Here is a 20,866-nt window from a genome sequence, read left to right as displayed (position 1 = left end):
CTGTTAATGTCCTGCCAGTTAATTGGCTAACTAAATAATTGGTCAACCTCTAGTTACAGGCAGTTATTTTTGGTGACAGAATCCGTTTGGCAGCCTCCGTCCAAAACTGTCTTTTATAACCAGGCCAGCTAATTAGCGTGCTAGCCTGGTAATTCCACCATGTTTCCGTGCTAATGTTACAGTGGTGACAGAAAATGATCTGACCAAAGTTAGAATATGACAATAACAATGTGCTTTCCTACGCTGTGACAAGTGTGTTGATGAAGCATTAAGGTGTTAAATTTTGCTTATGTAGCAGCTGGTTTGTTAGCTAGCTAGCTCGCTAATTCCACCATGCTATCATGCTGCAATACAGCTCTGGCAGTGCCTATAAACTTAATCACCCACTCTGATGGACAGACTAAAAAAGAAACACGAAATTTAATTGTTAGTGTAAAAAAAAGATTTCTTAAAATCTCAAGTATAATATCAATGTCGGCCTCAAATTAATAATTTTATAATATTTTATGGAACTTTAAAGCTGACTTACAAAGTGCTGAACAGTAAAACTGCGTAAGCAAAACAATTTCAAAGTAAAACAAAGAATAAAACAGTAAAATAATATGTAGCCTAGTAGAGTTCACAAAAGTCTAACATCCTTTAATTTAGGGCAAAGACTACATATTTGGCTGTCGTCACAAATGGCAAACAAGGTGTCAAATCCACTAACAATCAAACTTAAAACAAGTTTTATTTTCCGTGTCCGTTATTTCTTAAATGTTTTAAACTGTAGTCTTCAAATATGTTTAAATATACACTTGCTTGTACACATTTTTTTCCATATTCAGCTTAGCCATTAATTGGCATTAATTAAGTGGACGTCTACTAATTAAGCACTGTCTCTGTTTTACATATAATTTTCCTTTCTCGGAAACAATGTAGAAAATTTTGCAGTATTTACAATTCCGTGAGACGAAGGCAAAAGGTTCAGATTTATTTTTATAGCAACAGAGTCAATTATAAATTCAAAAAGTTAGCAATGTCTGCTGCAGATCATTTATTAGCTTGGTTTCAAATGCATGTATGAAAATAATATTGCTGCTGCTTGATGCTAGACACAAAGTACAAATGTAAATGTATGGTGATTTTAATGATTATTTGATTTTAGTGATAATTTGAACAGTGTTTATTTTAATTTTCAAAATAAGTGCACGCTGTTGCTACATCAGCTGTATTCAGTTACTAACAATGCCGATCTCTTTCTCCCTTTAATCAGCTGCCTTGTGAAGACCAGATCATCCTGTTGAAAGGCTGTTGCATGGAGATCATGTCACTGCGAGCTGCCGTTCGCTATGACCCAGAGAGCGAGACCCTCACGCTCAATGGTGAGATGGCAGTCACGCGAGGTCAGCTTAAGAACGGAGGCTTGGGAGTAGTCTCGGATGCCATTTTTGACCTTGGCGTGTCGCTGTCCTCCTTTAACTTGGATGACTCTGAGGTGGCTCTTCTACAGGCTGTCATCCTGCTTTCATCTGGTAAGAACCATGCGTCTGGACTCTCATCATGCACGCATACATGAGCTCGTTAAGTGGGTGCTGTCTTATTTCAGCTCGTTAAAGTTTTCTTTACATTACTGCCAACTATTTTCCAAAGCAATACCTTTAGTAGAGCAAAAACTGCACCAGTAGAGACCAGTGAAGCAGTGGTTTATTATTGTACTGTACACACAAAGAGAAAAGAACAAATTCAATCCTGTCCTGTACTTGTCCTCCCAAAAGCAACGTCATCTCCTCAGTGATGCTTTACTCCCTCCTGCACGGATTGTGTGAGCAGTATTTCTTTGACATGAAATCCATACCAAACCACAGCTGAGTCGATTAATCACCATAATCATTGTGAGGAGCTTTGACCAGCTAGCTTGGATTTGGCTCCGGCACCATTTCTCTGTGTGACGCTCTGCATCTCATTGAAGATCAATACTGTTGCACTGTTGCTGTGTGTTGCACATGTAGACATGACATGGGGTGAACCTGCCCATCTGTCTTGTCTTCTGACACACTAGGGTTCAATCAATACATCGTTTCCAGGGCTGAAAGGCTGATACTGAGTTATAATTACTATCTTTAAAGATGAAAAGTTGAAAAGAATTAAAGAAATTTGCCTTTTTTAACCAGAAAAGCCTCTGAATTGAAACTTTCCACTAATTGTTGGGATAATAGCAAACTGAGTATAATCTTTTTGGCTATTAAAACAATTCACAACACACTGTTAGGGCGATAGTTTTTATTTGGCTTCATTTTCTCTTCAAAATAAGTTTTTTTCTGTCTGTTTTTTTAACCTGTGTGAACCTGACTGCTTGTATTTCTTGCACCATTGGACGAAACATGATGAGCCATGTTGCTGTATTTGCAGCCAACCAATTAACCTGATTAGTACAGTGTTGTTATTATTCCTAATGGGACTAATGGTCTAACCCATGAAAATAAGATCCAAGTTAATATCCTTTAACCTTGACAGACCTGTGTTTCAGAAGATCAGGCAGGTTGTAAACAAACCCCCCCGGTTAGTCTGATTGACTGCTTGCACAATGTAGTGTGAAGTATTCATTTAATGAGCTACACATTGCTTTTTCAACCTTTTATCTACTTCTCACAGTTAGCTTTGTACATATTGTCAATAGTGTTTACCATGCATTTTGTATATAGTGTTTTTAGTTATTGTTTTACTCATCTCAGTAGCCATGTTTCCATCAGCCTGTTTAGATGCACATCTAGGAAAATTATGATGGAAATGCCAAAATTCAAATTAAAATCCCCTGATTCGCACAAACTAAAATACGCTCGCTTTAGCCGGGTTTTGGTTGATTCGAAAAAATGTTGATTCGCAAAACGGGGGATGGAAACAGTTATGTTCGAATTAAGTCTGATGTAGCACACCTCTCTCCATGGTGATATCCACACTCCGGGTCGGGAAGGCGGTAATGCATTTACAAGCTGGTTGCCAACCGCCAGAAAACGTAGAAGAAGAAGAATGCGAGACTTGTTTTGTTTCCGGTTCTGCGGAAAACTCGCGCGAGTTCATAGTTTTCACCAAAGTCCAGAAGTCCAAAACGGAAACACACAGGATTTGTATTTCTTTTAATGTGCATTTCCCAATGATTCGAATCACTTTTGGATGGAAACACAGCTAACGTAACTGTCTGTAAAAAAGGAGATTAGCCAGTCTGCTAGCCTAACTGGCTAATAAAGCAAAGAAAAGCATCATCGGGTTGATGAAAACGCTAGTCAGCTCTACGGAGCTTTACTGCTCGCTTTCACAAGATGGTGTTCATCAGTCACTTTCATTTTTGGCAGCTTTTCTAAACACCAAGTGTGAAAAAGCGCAGTAACAACCTCGTGTTAGCTAAGCTCTAAAAATCAGGCTAAAATTGGTGCTACACTGTGTGACAAGCTAACGTTGCTAACAGTTAGCTTAAGACACTGAGGTGATTATCAAAATGATTAAAAACACTACATAGCCAACAAAAACAAACAGAAAATACCATTTACCCTCTGACTGCAACTTGACTGACTCACAGAGGCATACAAATGTAAGGCGGCAATTCTCGTCTTTTGTTATTTTTCTAGTAATATCCAGTAATTTTCCAGATTGCGCATGTTTTTTCCTTGTGTGAGGGAACATCAGGTCATGTATTCCATCACAGAGGATGCCAAAAAGTTAAAATATTTTACCTTTGATCAGCAACACCATTGCCGGTATTCTCTGCAAACCTCTAACGTAGACTCACTGTATTCCGGACATCACGGTATTCCGGACACTTAACCTTTACCCGCAAATAAATTAATAAATACTTCCAGGTCATGAGTAATATATATGTCTGTGTCATCTTTGGTTCCGCCTCTTTCGATTCTGACCAATCTCCACTTTCTGGGGGCTGTCGTTTGGGAGAAATCAACGTGAGTTTCCAACATGCATGTATGACGCTCAGAAATGGCCAGAGGGGAGAGTCTTCGGACAGGACACTACGGGGGGGGAGAGGCTTATGTCCACAAAGTACCCATTTTAAAGCATGACACCTAAACATCTTTAAGGTGTCATAGAATATTTAGGACTTAGTTTTACCAATATTTTGACCTTTTGAAGGGATACACACTTTTACAGAGGCCCTTTGTCTGACATGAATATGAGCGCCAACGGCACATCACTGCAGCAACACCGAGCAAGACACACACATCATCTCACTCTTAAAATGGCTGTTTTAAAGTTATTTACACATATTTGTAACTTAACGTTAGTAACTTTTCAAGCCATAACATAAAATTTAACTTATATTAACATTACTGTGTTATTAACACCACTTTACGGACCTCTCCGGAATACCGTGATTGGAAATTGCCAGCTGTCCGGATTACTGTGAGCAGTCACCGTCATCCGGACGGTGTGACTACTGACTGTTTTTTCAACATTTCTCCCAAATGATTGGCCCAAAATGTGTCAATCAAACTTTGGTATGCGTGTAAGACCTGCCCCCAGAGATAGACACACCAGTCAAGCGTATCTATCTGCGCATTGATATCTTATGGGACTTTTACTGGGCCAAGTGTCCGGAACACCGTGAGTCTGTTAATTTTACCGTCCTGCTCCTGCCCACTAACATGTCATAGATCGTTAGCTTGTCGCCCATTGTAGCACCAACGTTAGCCTGATTATCAGAGCTTAGCTACATTAGGTCGTGATGGCTCTTTTTTTTACCATAGACACACATGTTTCTATATTTGTGTTTTTTACACTCGATGCCAGGAAGAGTTGCCAAAAATTAAAGTGAATATTGATGTGTGTGGAGCTGACCACTCTCCTCATACACGTAACTGTGCATTAGCAACTGCCTAATTTGAACACCCTGGGAATGAGACTATGGTTGTGTTGAGATCTGGATACAGCATTAGTGGCAGGACCCTGTTCATTCCTGTGGAAGTTACTAAGTGGCACATGAAGCCAAAATTGCTAGATGTCCATGGTACGAGATTACCCAGATGATTAGCACTGCTTATTATTGAGCCCATAGAGCAGGGGCACGAGAGACTTTCGGCCTCCGAGTGCGGTCGAGCAGCGGCTGACTTCCAATTTAGCGCTCCAAATGTTATTGAACCCTGATGGTCAAAAAAATGCATCCACTGATTAATAGACGTCTCTTTCCCATTTAAGTCTTTGGGAAAAAGTCTCTTTGGGCCCGGTGGCATTACGTGACAGACCCCAGAAATTGCAGTACCTCTGTTTAGCCACTGCGAAAATTGGCTTCAAATCCCCGCACACTTCCTGGGGGCCTGAGTAAGGCTAAACTGTTGACAGGAAGTTAACAGGTGTGTAGTTTGTAAAACAGATATACATCTCGCTACATTATGCAAGTTTCACAACTTACCTCCGGGTCCAACTTTACCTGCTGCGCTGAGATCTGAGCAATTACTTTGGTTATCATAACAAAGCTATTTTTATCCCTGCTGCACTCTAACAACAACATTGCCCGGTGTATTCTTGCCATCAGATCGGCCGGGCCTGAGTAGCGTGGAGCGAATTGAACGCTGCCAAGAGGAGTTCCTGCTGGCCTTTGAACATTACATCAACTACCGCAAACACAAAGTGGCGCATTTCTGGCCCAAGCTGCTAATGAAGGTGACGGACCTGCGGATGATCGGCGCCTGCCACGCCAGCCGATTCCTTCACATGAAAGTGGAGTGTCCCACCGAGTTATTCCCTCCTCTCTTTCTGGAGGTCTTCGAGGACTGACCAATGGATTCTAGTGGATGTGTGTGTGTGCATGTATGTGTGTGTGTGTGTGTAAGTATGTGTGTGCATACGTCAGCGCCTGGGCACCCTGGTGGTCTCAGGGGTGGAACCAGCAGAAGGCCCGTCACAATGAACTTTCTATTAGCACTACTGAGTGTCACTTCATTCCATAGTTTAGGAGTAGCTCTCTGGTCTAGTTTTGGATGGAACCATTCCTTACAGTGCGGGTACATGTGAATAGCATTTTGCTCTTTTTTTTTTTTTTTTTTTTGGTTTTGTTGTTAATGTTGTGGATATAACCTCTCACCTCGGATTTTACTATAGTTTTTTTTGTGTTGATGATTGTACAGTTGGCATCATGGTGATTTTATCAACACTTGTTCATTCATTAGAAACCATGCAAATGTTGTATTTTCCTTCCTTTATGTTGAAAAACTCAAAATGGCTGCTCACCTGACACACGTAACAAGACATTGTTAGCGATCTGTTAGCCTTCCCCCCACCTGCTCGACTTTATTGGACCCATTTGTTGGTATATTACTATAGTCAGTCATCCTTATGGTGAGTGTCTGAACTGTTCAGTGCCTCGCCAGCATACTGTGACCTGACCTTTTGACAGCAACACTCATTCTAATGGACGACAGCTCACGGGCCTTTGTACGGCTCTGGGTAGCTACACATCACAACGTGAAGTCGTAATGCGGCAATCCAGAGATGTCGGAAAAATCTGAGTCTTGCGACAGAATAGCGACTAAAGGCAAAACTCTGAGTAAGAGGCCAAGGCATGATTTTGCAACGTCAACTTTTAAGACATTATTCGACGTCACATACACACTGCTAACACTACACAACGATATTGTTTAATCCTCAAATAAGTGTGACCACAACACCTGCCTTTGTTATAAGTAGCCAGACATGGAGTTTTGAATTTTTTAGGGTAGCAAACATTGCTAAATATCATGGACAACTTTAGCTATTGCGCTATGGCAGCATATTAGGGCCATGGAAAAACAAATAACCTTTTATTCACAAAAGAAAGGGGATGATATTTCAAAAAATATGTCAGATTTCTTAGATTTATTTTGGACGGTAGAGGAGATACCCACACACAAATGTAACACAAAATAAGGGTGCTCAAAGTGCAAAAAATGATAAAGAGCGAATAAAAACAGCAGCAGACGTTTCAGTCCTTGACTATCAACAGTGCTTTATCTCAGCCTGTTGATCTTCTTGTGGCTTTCTCGCCCCGTTACATTGGTGTGTGTGTATCTCATCTATCGTCCTTTCTTGTTTGTCCGTCGTACCGATGCACCCAAGACAAACCTTTTCGTTGCCCCAAGCAGGCACAGTTTCACAGGAGCCCTAAGACATGTTTGAATTGTAAGTCGCTTAGATTTAAAGGGAACTTATTATCCATAGCATATCTTCCAGTTTTGAAATGATCAGGTCCACGTAAGAGTTTTAATGTGGTCCACCAAACAACTCTGCGTTCAGTCTGCTCGAAGATGTGTCACCGTCTCTACAAAGGAAAAGAAGCAAAACAGATACTCTTAAGGGCTGCTTCATGGATAATACGTCGCTGAGATAAGGAGAGGATGCTAATGGAATACGACAAATCGTATTCTAGGAAGTGATTATTTTTGCAAATCACAAATGTCTGTGATGCACATATGTGACGTGTTTCCGGCTTTTTATATAAATGGTAAATGGACTGCATTTATATCGTGCTTTTATAATCTTAGTGACCACTCAAAGCACTTTGCATCAACAACTTACACACACACATTCAGAAGCAATTTAGGGTTCAGTATCTCGCCCAAGGACACTTCGACATGTCCACTGCAAGAGCCAAGGACTGATCCACTGACCTTCTAATTGGTCGACAGCTCTGCGATGATTAGTCAATAAGTTCATTGACAGGAAGATAATAATGGGTGTGGTTTTCTTAAGAAAAAATTCTGTAGTTCCAGCTTCTCGTTATTTTTTTATATGTATTGTGTTATAGTGAATTGAATAACTTTGGCGGATTGGTCAGACAAATAAGCAATTTGATGACATCATCTTCACGTTAGGAAACCGTGTTGGTTTTCTGACATTTTATAAAACAGTTACTCAAGAAAATAATCAGTGGGTTAATCAATAATAAAAAATAATAGTAGCCGTCCTTCAAGTATTGATCCATGGCCCTAACATGCTGTCACAGCTGCATTTAAAGGGAGAAAAATCTTTATCTTATAGAAGGAAATCTCGCTTATGTCCATGTTTTTCGTTGTTATTTTTACAAAAAAAACAGACAAACACAGAAAGGGTGTAACTCCAACCTCCACCTACCTGCTGGTGATTCAGACTTCCGACATTGAAAGGAACGCAGCCGTACCATTAAAATGAGCCTGCTCACCATCACCAGAGACTGGTCAGGACTAACTAAAGCACATAATGACACTGATGTCAGGAAAAGACAATCATAGAGTACTTGTTTTTTGTGTAACAATGCCACATGCTGTGCCAAAATCAAGTGAATGATGCCCTCCTTATCGAATCCCTGCTGGGCTTGACTGGTTATGCTAGTTAGTGCATGCCACTCGCACAGAGTCATCCCTCTGACTCGTGTTTTAGTCCACGTTTGCAGCTTCTACAGTACAACCGGTATGAGTTTTATGTGTTTCATCTCGGCCATGTTGCCTCAATAGTCCCACATACAGTGATTTTAACCGTCTTTTTTTTTTTTTTCACACAACTCCCTGAAAACAGGGTACGTTGAAAGAGTGACGTCATGGTGCTATGGTGGGTTGGGGATATGGCTGGTTGAACTGTATTATTATGTACATGCAGAAATAGGCATTATCTGTTTGTATAACAGCCCACCACCTTCTTATGATGGCATGCATATACACTAACACACAAACATGCAGATACAGTACATACATCTACCTGTACACATACTGTACACATGCACATATTTGCATATATGCATGTGCCAAGATAAAATATGGGTCTGACCCCACCACTGTGACCAACCAGTGGGATTTGGAGGCCAGGTGAATACTGGCTGGCCCAAAACAGTATGATTCATCATCAGCACGGTACACTGAGAAAGCTGGTGAGATTGTGAAAACGTAGCGCTCTTTCCTTTCTTTTATTTTAGCAGGTTTGTCCTTTTTTTGTTGTCGTTCTGAAAGCCTCTCTGGTATTGTCGTTTGCAATGTGACAAACATTTGCTCTGTATATCTCGCTTTCTCAAGCTTCACACTACTCCTCAAAGCAGCTTGTGTTTTTTCTCCTCTTTTCTGTGAAGTGATGCCTTTTATCAAAGCAATAGACTTGCTGCAGTGTTTGAATGACCCGGACCTCACACACACACCTCGCAAACTGTACAGACTAAAAAAAATAAATGCACAGACAATCAGAGGGAGAGAGATGGATGGGGGAGTGGGCACCCAGGCTCAGGCGGCCCGGTTGGCCGTGCTGAGCCAGAGCCATTTGAAAAAAGTAACATTGGCCATGTTTACATGCACCCCTGTCATCCATCGTCCTGTTGAGGTCATCTTCATGTTTGCAGGTACCTTTGATACCCTGTGACTGAGCCTGCCTGGTGCCATTATTAAACCAGTTCACAGAGTAGTTCTGGAAGAAAAAACACAGCAAAGATCAAAACAGTGTCACATTAGTTACGACTTACATCTGTTTCTGCATGATAGACTCATTGAACTCAAATAATGTGATAATAATGTCAGTTACCACAGGCGGTGAAAAATAAATCTGGTCAGTTAACCGGGGCTGGTTGCACATTTGTTAGACTAATCTGTAGGTTTAAGTCAGACTTAATTCTCCTCTTAGGTTTGTCTGATGGCCCTTTTCAACCAAATACTCCCAGGAACTAAACTCAGGAACTGAAAAAGGACCTAAATGTCCCTTTGGTGCATTTGTTTTTGCATTTCCTTTGCATCTGAAGAACTGTGAGGGTTAGACTTGGAACTTACATTTGGTAAATTAGCCCTAAAAAGCATTAAAAAGTATTAAAAAGTGACAACTTTGTTTGAGACTTTCTTAACACAATGAGTTGACAACATTGTTAGCTGTACTGCTACATGAATGGTGGATGCCCACTGAAATGTGTTAACTTGCTCTCTCTTGACTCGTTTTTTATAGACATTTAGACTAGTGTCGGGAACTCGGCTGCCAACAAGGTTTAAAGATATTCCCGTGCTATTCCAGCAACGACTATTGCTTACTTTTAAGTCTGAATGAAAAGTGCTGCAGCAGTTTGCAGGCTTGTGCTTGTCAAGGTGGGACCAAGTCATTGTTTTGCAACTCACAAGTCAAGACTCACAAGTCATAAACTTTGAGTTTCAAGTCTTAAACAAGTCAGAATGGGCTCCTCACCAAATTTAATGCCATTTTAACAAAAGAGTATCATATAAATTTTGGGAAAATCATTTGTATTTATTTGTTAAACAAATTTCTGGAAAGACTCCATCTGTAATTTTCCACCCACACATGCAATTACTTTTACGTAGACCACTGCTTAATTTTTGTACACAAATTAGATTATCTTAGGCATCACTTTTTGGCACTTGGTGATGTAGTGTTAATTCTTAATGGTTTTTCTTCTGCACCTTGATTGGTTGCTGTTGGATTTGTTCCAACAACGTGCATCATCTTGCGACTTCCGTATCGGCGGAAGGAAAACCATTAATGTTCTTTGTTTCAGGAAATGAAGGGGAACATACTTTTTAATCTTTGGGCTTGAAGGTATCAAATATTTTCAAGTCAAAAGGCTCAAGTCCAAGTTAACTCACGAGTCAATGGTGTTAAAGTCCAAGTCAAGTTGCAAGTTATCAAATTTGTGACTCAAGTCTGACTCAGGTCCAAGGTAGTGACGTCAGTAGTTAAACTCCACCCTGATAGCTGCAGGACCTTCAACACATTCTACCTCAGGAGCAGGGACAAACTGTGGCCCCGGAACCAAAACTGGGGCTACGTTTCTTCGGTCGTAATGCAAGTAAGGTTCCAGAGTTCCTGTAGATATTTCTTGGTTCCTGCACAGGTAAAGGGCCACAATGAGAGTAAAGACGTTTGCACAAAATGGAGTCTTTTCAAAGCTGCATTGATTGACGTTTTTGCCACTAAGGAGCATAACTCCGCAGCAAGCTGACATACCTTGATGTACAGTAGGTTGTTGATGGCTAATGTGTTAGCAAACATTGTAAGCAGAAAGTTTGCGTTCAGTTAAAGTTGTGTTTCTGACCACCTGATGAATGTAAGGCCGATATTTTTACTCCTTTTAGCTCTAGTTTGGTGTCCACCAACTCCTGAGGAAAACTCTTTATCGGCTGGATTTTCGTCTTTCTTAACAGCTAGTTTCTAACTTTGCCTGTTTGACATTGGGTGCTTGACAGGTAGCATAGAGTGGTTTTATCAGAGCTTTTTGGCTAAAAGTGATGCAGCTATACATTAAACTACGACTGTAAAACTAAAACAATTAGCTAAATTACAGATATTGTTTAAGGCTAAAGTTAGCCACTGCGTCCTGGCTCTTTCAGAGCAACAATTACATTGATATCGCTCTTTAAACCCATGAACACTGCAGTATCCTCCGTCGTTCCCCAACCCACAAGGTTTCTTGAGCACAGTTTCTCTGACATCTGTTTAGTGATCTTTTCTTTAGCTTTTCTTGATCTATTGCAAGGTTTGCAGAATATTTTTATCAATTTCCTTCAGCGAACTTGCAGTGAGGAACTAATGCTTCAGGGCCAGGATGGACAAGGCGATTGGTAGGACTAACTGTACGTTCCAAAGAGGCAAAGTGTCGCGGACGCCCAAGAAGCAGGACTGTCAAAAATATTTGTGGCAGCTTTGGTCGCTCTAGTCGCTCATCAGGTGAAACATTGAACGCTCAATCGTGTTTGTCAGTTTAAAGAAGCCGCAGAGCGAACTACTGGCTTGAAAGCAGCATCATCCCATTCAAACCGAGCAAAGAAGACTTTCATGCTACGTCGCAACATTAGCCTGCAATTCTCTCCTCTGTTACTAACATTACACACTTTAAAACTCACCAGACCAACCAACTACCTCCGCGACACGATCCCAAGCCTCATTGTTTTTATTCTGGTCTCTGTAACCGAACAGCGACACATTATAAAGGACTGAGTGGGCGTGAACGCAAGTAGTCAACTTCGCGATATCCATCGTCGGAACAAGTGTGCTGTAGGAACCAAAGTTACATGGCTTGTTCTCTGGGACCCACTTCACCGAAGCACGCCAGCATTCCGATTGGTTGTCGCTGAACCACGTCAGAGCTCATTACCATAAAGTCAAACAAGTTTTAACTAACTTTGCTCCACTCGCTTTGGTCGCTCAAGACGTGCGGCTGACGACCAGGTCGCCCAGGTCGCCGGGCTCTCATTGAAAATGAATGACTTCCGCCATTTTGGAAGCTCTGGTCGCTGTTGGTGTGAACGTACAGTAAGACCTCTCTTATGGGCAGTGAGCAAAAAATTAAGATTCAATTAAATCTTAGTGTATGTTCAAAGATTGTCAAGATTAGATGGTTTTGTGAAATTGAAGACATCAGTCTAAAGACTTTTAGTTAGATCTAAGTCATATCCAAAGTCTGCCTGTGCAGCCAGCCTCGGGTTCCTTGTAATTAAAGTATGAACTTTCAAGGTTAATGGTCTTTCCGGTGAGTCACAAATCCTACCTGACAGAATGATTTCAGAAAGTTTTCTGTGCCAGAATGGCAGGTTAGTTCATTACCTGGCTATTCCCTAAATGTACACAAAGGAGCTTACCACATCTTGTGCAAAAGGAAACAAAAATAAACACATTTCAAAGATAAAAAAATTGCAAAAAGACAACTTCCAGTCCAAACTGGGCGATAAACCAGACATTACGGCAGTGTTCGTTTTTTGTTTTTGTCATGACATTTCAGCTCAGTCTTGTAAAGGCCATGTTTTTTATTTGATAAGCGTCATTTGATGTTTAAAAGGAATGGACTGTTAACTCAACCATGTTGGGGGTTTTTTTATAGCAATGTACCGAAACCTTACCTCACCATTAGCCAAACTTGTTCGCAGTAACCTCAGAGCCCTCTGGTGGCAGTACTACATTGAAAAGGCTGAAAATTGCACTCAATTGACAAACGATGGCCTTATAAAGTTCATACGGCTAACATGGGGAGCAAGCTTTAATTTGGAGTTGTGCTTCTGGTGACCTGATGAATGTAAGTCTAGTATTTGCTCAGCCTCGATCACTGTTCTGAGAAAAATATCTGGCTCTTAAGCTGCTACTGTAAGTGTTTTAGTGTGTTCACCAGGTAGCCGCTAACTGTCTGGCTGCCCTCTAGTGGAGGGGAGGTAGTGTTCAGTTTATTTACCTGTAAACAGCTGCCTGGTTAAAGCTGATAGAAACGTTGAGACCGACCCGAAACGGTTACGTTGTGGGTCCAAAACCGAAACAGTGAACTGAAAGATGCTAAAATGCTGAAGAGCTTGTGATGAATCAGTGTGGGCTCGTTACTGCAAGCAACACCTTCACATTATATTGGCTCATTCTTCACATAAAATTAACAATTAGTGCACTGTAAACCCCAAATTACATTAAAATACAAATGAGAGAAAACTTTAGGAACCTTAACTTGTCTGATACAAATGTTTGTGTTTTCTGTAGGTTGTGTACAAACTGGAGTTTAATGGCCGTAAGAATATGTTGGATTTTTACACGTCGCACACATAACCATAATTACTTGAATTACCGTATGCACAGAGCTGTCGGTGCATGTAAACATAGTCAATGCTGCCTGCTGGTTCAGATGATGTTTACTGTTCCTGAAAAGGTGCCAGCGCGCTGTTATCTCTCCCACGAGTTGTTGCTTTTAAGGTTACTCAGTTACAAACCAATAACAAGAGAGAAAAGCTATTTTACAGTACAAAGGAAAAAGGATGTATATTTTCAGACTGCAGATTTTTTTTACGGATGTTGTTCGCATAATATGAACATATTGTTTTGCATAGCTGAAAAAAAAAAACATTTTCTTGCTCTCAAACCCATTTCCACATCTCTGCAAAAAAAAAAAAAGAAAAAATACTATGAGCAAGACATTATGAATTGTAAAAAAAACAAAACAAATTAGTGCAGCATTACTTCTATTTAAAAGATTACTGTAGCTGGATTTCACTGTCAGTAAAAAGCAACACAGCTGAACACATTTAAAGAGTAACTAACCCCAGAAGTTTGGCTGAAATACCTCGACCCTGGAAATACCTCTAGAACCAGGCCCCCAGGTGGTCAAATCATGGAATTACAATTTCAGGGTCTGTCATGCGATGCCACTGCGCCCAAAAAGACTTTTTCCATAGACTTATATTGTGAAAGAGACATCTGTAAATCAGTGGATACAGTTTTTTGAGCATCAGAACCACCACAAAAAATTTTTTTTACTATTGGGAGTTGTTTCATTTTGACAACATTTCAAACTTAAATTATTTTGTCACCATTCATGTTAGCGGGCTAAACCAGAAGTTAGCCGCTCAGCTGATGATAGCCTGCAAAAGTCTGTAGCATGCTTGCCCTGTGGGCCCAACGATGCAGAAGAGCTGGGTAAATTTTATACCCTGGAAGTTTAACTTTTTATGCCCCAGGTACCACTGAGCAGCTTCCATAGAACTGAACGGGGCCCCGCCTCCATCGCTGTATCCTGCCCAGTCACTCCTTTGTGCAGCAAAGGAATCGAGGGGTGGGGGGGCTTTGTTGGTGACGAAAACAGCCACCATATGTCACTTTTCTTCAGATCAGCCAGTGGCAAAATTCTGTTTCAAAAGCCGAGTTTCAACCATTAGAGTGCAGTCGCTGTTCATATTTATAACCCGATATGTACAGTGACCTGAATCAACAAAACTACTAAATACCCATATACATTGGTTTTCAGCTGAGAACAAAAAGTGGTTTGGGGGTTAGTTACTCTTCAGGTCAACGTCTTGATCAAAGTGTAACCAGCATCAGAGAAAAAAAATCATCCACCGTCAACACAGATTTCTCTCCTTGTGTGTTTGAGTGTCTTCTTGTTCAACTCATCTGTTCAACACTTACTGGAAAACCGTCGCGGTGAGAAAGGGAGTGAGATAAAGTGTGTGTAGGTGTAGGAGTGAATCTGTGGCAGCAAAACAAAAGATGAGAAAATTCTGATCCAAATTTGCTGCCTTGCACTCAGTATTTACCGGAAACATTGTCCGATAATGCATTGTCCAGCTGTGGACAGTGTTCTGACGTGAGCGTGGAGAACTTCAAGAGGAAATGATTTTGATGCTCATGACTGACGATGATTGCAGCTAATGTGAATTGGCTCTTGAGAATAAAGATGGTTTTGAGAGAATTTGTTTTTGTACTTTTATTTTTGTTGCAGTTGTGTGAATGTTCTTACCTTTGTCTTTTAATTGCTTGTGATTGACTCTTTTTTTGTTGTTGTTTTTTTTGTTGCACAGTAGATGTTTTTAGGGCTTTTATTTATTTATCTATTTATTTATTTATTTTGTACCATAATTTTATTTTATTTTTTCTGTACTTCCAAAGTGATTCGTCTGCTTCACTTTCTTTTTAGGCCAGGATGAAAATATTTACCTTCAAAATATATTTTTAAAAGAATCCTTCACAACACTGGACCTTGATGAGCTGATACAGAGGACACACCCCCTTCACAACCGGATTGGTCGGGTGTGTGAAGGTGTGACGGGGTTTTAAACTTTTCTCTCAAGCCTGTTCTTCATTCTTCACACAACAACGGCTGTAACTTTTTGTGTCTACACCCAAATGAATGAGTGTATTTCAGGGAAGACTCGAAGAAAGATAATGGTCGAAACAGGTACCAACATGATTGCTTTTCTTTCCATTCATGTTCATGAAATTGCAAAGTTTGTCTTCCTTCTACGCTTGTTGACTAATCAGTCGTTTGAGACCTTTGGCAGCAGTGTGTGTTGTCACTTTATGCATGTGCTTCATGTGTGCATTCATGACTCACAAACAAAGAGGACTCACTTGTAAAAGGCACAAAAATGACTTGGTTATGTTTAGGCTTAAAATATCCGCTTTAGGTAGCACTATTCTGGCAGAAAACACAGTGATGTCCCAGCAATAAACAAGCGCTTTTTGTGGCACTATCCCCAATTTAAATAAAAAATAAAAAATTATGACGGGTCACTACAAGGCAGCCACTTTTGGTGGCTGAAAAGCCTACCAGTTTTGTTGTTGCTTGTCGGTCTCGAACAGTAGTCTGCAGCTTGGCAGGTGTGTTGCCGAGGTGTCAGACCAACCATCCATTCCCTCCACAGCTTATACTGTATTCTACATCACTTTGGAAACGCTGATATGATATGTATGAAACATCCATTGTTTGCAGAAACGCACAATCCCAACATTCCGGTGACTGGGATGGGTAAAAACATTGCCTCATAGCAATAGTCCATTTTTTCTATGGGGTACCTTTAAGTTTGGTTTGTTTTTAAGCCAATCTAGCAAGATCAAATCTGAATATTGACCTCATCAAACATTTGACCATGCATAATTAGCCATTTGTGGGGGGGGAAAGTTCCTTTAATATGGGAGCTTTAAATATTTGCATCTTCTGTCATTCCTTCTATCAAACTTTAAAAACTGTGATTACAAACATCACCTGCAGATCCAGGAGGTGTGTATACGAGAAGACAAGGTTCATTGTGTGTGTGTGTGTGTGTGTGTGTGTGTGTGTGTGTGTGTGTGTGTGTATACATACATTTTGCACAGGTGCATTTTTTTTTGGCATTTTTTATCCTGTGTCCAGTAGTCCAATAATAATCCTGATCTAATCCCGGAATTTTACATTTTAATTTGAAGCCTTTACTGTCTCTTTTCCTCACAGAGAAGTGAAAGCACCTCTGATTTGGTTTGCAGAGTGCACATGAGCAGGCTGCAGATGGTGTTTGAGTCTGCAGGGAGTGGCAGTGAGTGGACGCAGAGGGAGGAAGCTGCCTTGTTGCCATCTGCTGATGGATAGCGACACTACCACAGTCAACACTGCTGAGCTTCGACACCTCACAAATTTATGTTTATCACATTCTCTGCATATCATCTATAAATCTCATGTTACCTCCATCACAGCTCTGTGGCTTTGACTGTGTAGCAGTCCTAGTTTAACTTGCTAAATTTCAAATGGTGAAACAGATTTCTTAAATCTATACAATTCTAAGCATTGTACTAAAACATATTTCCATAACCTGGGCATACCACAGCCAAGGCTACACAATCCTCTGTGTTATTTGTTTTATGGTGAGTTTCTGATCCAGTTTGGTTAAGAGTGGTGAGAAACCAGCAGACAGTGGAAATAGGAATGATTAAACTGCAAAATCCTTTTTGAATTGAGTTTGAAAACAACACCTTTTATTAATATAAGAATTGTATTAAGAAATAGTGTTAAGTATTAAAGGAATAAAAAGATGTTTTGCTTTCTCATTAAGAACTTTTTATGTCACAGTTGAACAAACAGAATATTTGAAAAAAAAAAGTATATACTGTGGTATTTTCATATTATACATACATACAATTACAGTAGTTATGTTGTATGGAGTTGGGACAGTTGAAATCTTAAATGTTACTAAATGGCCATTGGGTGGTGCTGTTGCATTTATACCCACAGGGAAATCCTGACAGCTCTTTGGAGCCAAACTTAGACAGAGGCTGATTTAATAACAGCACACACAGACTGCTTTGAAATGAATCTTACAAAATGATTTTCAGTGATTTATAAAATATCACCCAGATTTTCAACTCAACTTTTTTCCGATAATAACTTAAAACTTTGCCTGCCATATTTGGTAACTTATAAATCTTAAAGTTATACCATTTCAATTCAATTCATTCATTTTAAAATTAAGTTCTGTTGATAAGAAGAGCCCTTGGCCACAAGACCACTGTCAGGAGCGTTGTGGTATGCCAGCATGTGCCATTGCTGAACTGCTCAGGTAGGTACAATCAGTGCCAAACACTGGACTGTCTCTCTGTTTCATTACCTTAACATGTATTAATAAGGGGAAAACTAAAATGTGATTTCAGTGTGATGTAAGCTATATCACTGCTGATTGGTAAAGTTTTGGGAAAGAGCTGGTATGTAAAAAATAATAATAATAAAAACTCGTAAGACAGTATAGTATGTCATATAAAAAATATGTCAAAAAATGTGATACCATAGCATGCCATCAAAACAGTCATAGTATAGTATATGATAACAAAAATCATAGTATATTATGTCATAAAAAGTCATAATATAGTAAGTAATTAAAAAGTCACAGCATAGTATGTATTCAATAAGTCATAGTATAGTATTTTTTCTTTTTATTTTATTTTTATTATTTTTTTATGACATACTATACTATGACTTTTTTGACATACTATCCTATGACTATACTGCAACTCTTTTGTCACATACTGTACTATAGTACAACTTTATCAAATACCATACAATGACTTTAAAAAAAAGCTATACTATGACTTTTTATCACATACTACAATGTGCTTTTCTTATTACATACTATACCATGCCTTTTTTGACATACTATACTATGACTTTTTTTTTATCACATATTATACTTTGATTTTTTTATCACATACTATACTGCGACTTTTTTGTCACATACTGTACTATAGTACTTTATTTTATTAAATACCATACAATGACTTTTTTTAAAAAAAACAAAACAAAAACAAAACTATACTATGACTTTTTTTTTTTTTATCACAAACTAACATGTGCTCTTCTTACTATACTATACCATGCCTTTTTTATCACATACTATACTGTGGCTTTTTTTTTTTTTATCACATACTATACTATGACTTTTTTGTAACATAAAATAGTATGACTTATTTTTGACATACCATACTTTGACTTTTTCATCACATACTATACATGACTTTTTTTTGTAAGATAATACAGTATGACTTTTTTTGACATACTACACAATGACTTTTTTTGTTGCATACTATGCCATGACTTTTTTGACATACTATACTATGACTTATTTTTTACACACTTTACAATGACTTTTATTACATACTATACTATGACTTTTTATCTTATTACATATTATGACTTTTTTTTAACATACTATACTTTGGCTTTTTTTGTAACATACTATAGTATGACTTATTTTTTCCATACCATACTATGACTTTTTTTCATCACACACTATACTATGATGTTTTTTAGTACATACTATACCATGGCTTTTTTGACATACTATACTATAACTTTTTTGTCATATAATGTACTGTGAGTTTTTTTTATCACATACTATACTTTTTGATCATATACTATACTGTGACTTCTTCATCACATACTATACAGTGACTTTTTTTGTCACATACTATACTATGACTTTCTTGACATGCCATACTATCTTACTAACTTTTTTTTGACATAGTACACTGTAACATTTTTATCATCGACTATACCATGAATTTTTTGACAAACTATACTATGACTTTTTTATTACATACTAAATGAAGACTTTTGTTATCACATACTATAACGATGACTTTTTTAACATACGATACTATTTATTTTTCATTAAACTATACTATGACTTTTTTATCACATAATATATTATGACATTTTTCTCACATACTATACTATGACATTTTTACATACTATACTATGACTTTTGTTGACATACTATACTATGACATTTGTTATCACATGCTATATTATGACGTTTTTATTTCATTTAACACGATGACTTTTTTTTATCACATACTATACGATGGTATTTTTTTCACATACTATACTATGACCGTCTTTGACATACAATACTATGACTTTTTTGTTAAACTAAATTATAACTTTTTTATCACATATACAATGACTTTTTGACATACAATACAATAATGACATTTTCTTTTCACATACAATATTATTACTTTTTTATTACATCTTATACAATGACTTTTTATGACATAGTATACTATGACTTTTCCATCACATTATACTATGACTTTTTTGACAAACTATACAATTATTTTTTAATATGCTATACTATGATGTTTTTTTGGACATACTTTATTATGACTTTTTTTATCATTACTATACTGTGATGTTTTTATCACATACTATACTATGACTTTTTCTTATCACATACAATATGATGACTTTTTTGACATACGACACTATGACTTTTTTGTAATATGTTATATTACATGTTATATTACTATGCCTTTTTAAACATAGCACACGGTATTTTTTTTTAATCACATGCTATACCATGCCTTTTTTATGACATATTTATGGCTTTTTTTTTAAACATCACATACTATACAATGACTTTTTTCCCACATACTATACTATGACTTTTTTGACATGCTATACTATGACTGTTTTTGACATAATACACAATGACTTTTTTGTAACATACTACAGTAAGACTTTCTTCACATACTATACTATCAGTTTTTATTACATACTATATATGGCTTTTTTGTAACATACTATAATATGACTTTTTTCTGACATACTATACAATCACTTTTTTTAATCACATACTATACTATGACTTTCTTAACATGTTATACTATGCCTTTTTAACATACCATACCATAGGATTTTTGACACATTATAGAATGTTTTTCTTTTATCAAATTCTAAACTATGACTTTTTTTTTTAACAACCTATACTATGACTTTTTTTTATCATTTACTATGCTATAACTTTTTTTATGGGATAATATTCAGTGACTTTTTTGACAAACTATCCTATGACTTTTATTCTATACTATTCTTTAACTTTTGACATACTATACTATGCTTTTATTATGACATACTATGACTTTTTTTTAACATACTATACTTTCACTTTTTAACATACCATACTATCACTTTTTATCACATAATATACTGTGACTTTTTAACCACACACTGTACTTTACCTTATTTGACAAACTATACTATCGGGCTTTTTTTCCACATACTATACTGAGACATTTTTTATCACATACTATACTATGATGTTTTTATCATATACTATACTGTGACTGTTATAAAAAGAAAAAAACATAGTATGACTTTTTTTCATACTTAATATAAAAT

The 20,866-nt window shown here is 38.0% G+C and overlaps 2 protein-coding genes across 10 annotated transcripts in view; both read left to right on the top strand.

The window, feature by feature from the left end:
• thrb (thyroid hormone receptor beta) overlaps positions 1–15,133 on the top strand; it is a 161,401-nt gene extending 146,268 nt beyond the window's left edge. For all 9 annotated transcript variants that reach the window (XM_049602087.1, XM_049602088.1, XM_049602082.1 and 6 more), the window contains 2 exons: positions 1,256–1,514; positions 5,522–15,133. In XM_049602087.1, the coding sequence (XP_049458044.1) occupies positions 1,256–1,514; positions 5,522–5,763 (501 nt within the window). In that variant the 3' untranslated portion in view covers positions 5,764–15,133. The remainder of the gene's footprint in view (positions 1–1,255; positions 1,515–5,521) is intronic.
• Positions 1–20,866, top strand: part of LOC125904589 (trophoblast glycoprotein-like) — a 567,815-nt gene that overhangs the window by 520,822 nt on the left and 26,127 nt on the right. The gene's annotated exons all lie outside the window — the stretch shown is intronic.

The sequence above is a fragment of the Epinephelus fuscoguttatus genome, linkage group LG17 (genome assembly GCF_011397635.1).
Source record: "Epinephelus fuscoguttatus linkage group LG17, E.fuscoguttatus.final_Chr_v1".
Lineage (NCBI taxonomy): Eukaryota > Metazoa > Chordata > Actinopteri > Perciformes > Serranidae > Epinephelus > Epinephelus fuscoguttatus.
The sequence above is the reverse complement of the archived record's forward strand: the minus strand, read 5'-3'. Positions and strand labels throughout refer to the sequence as shown.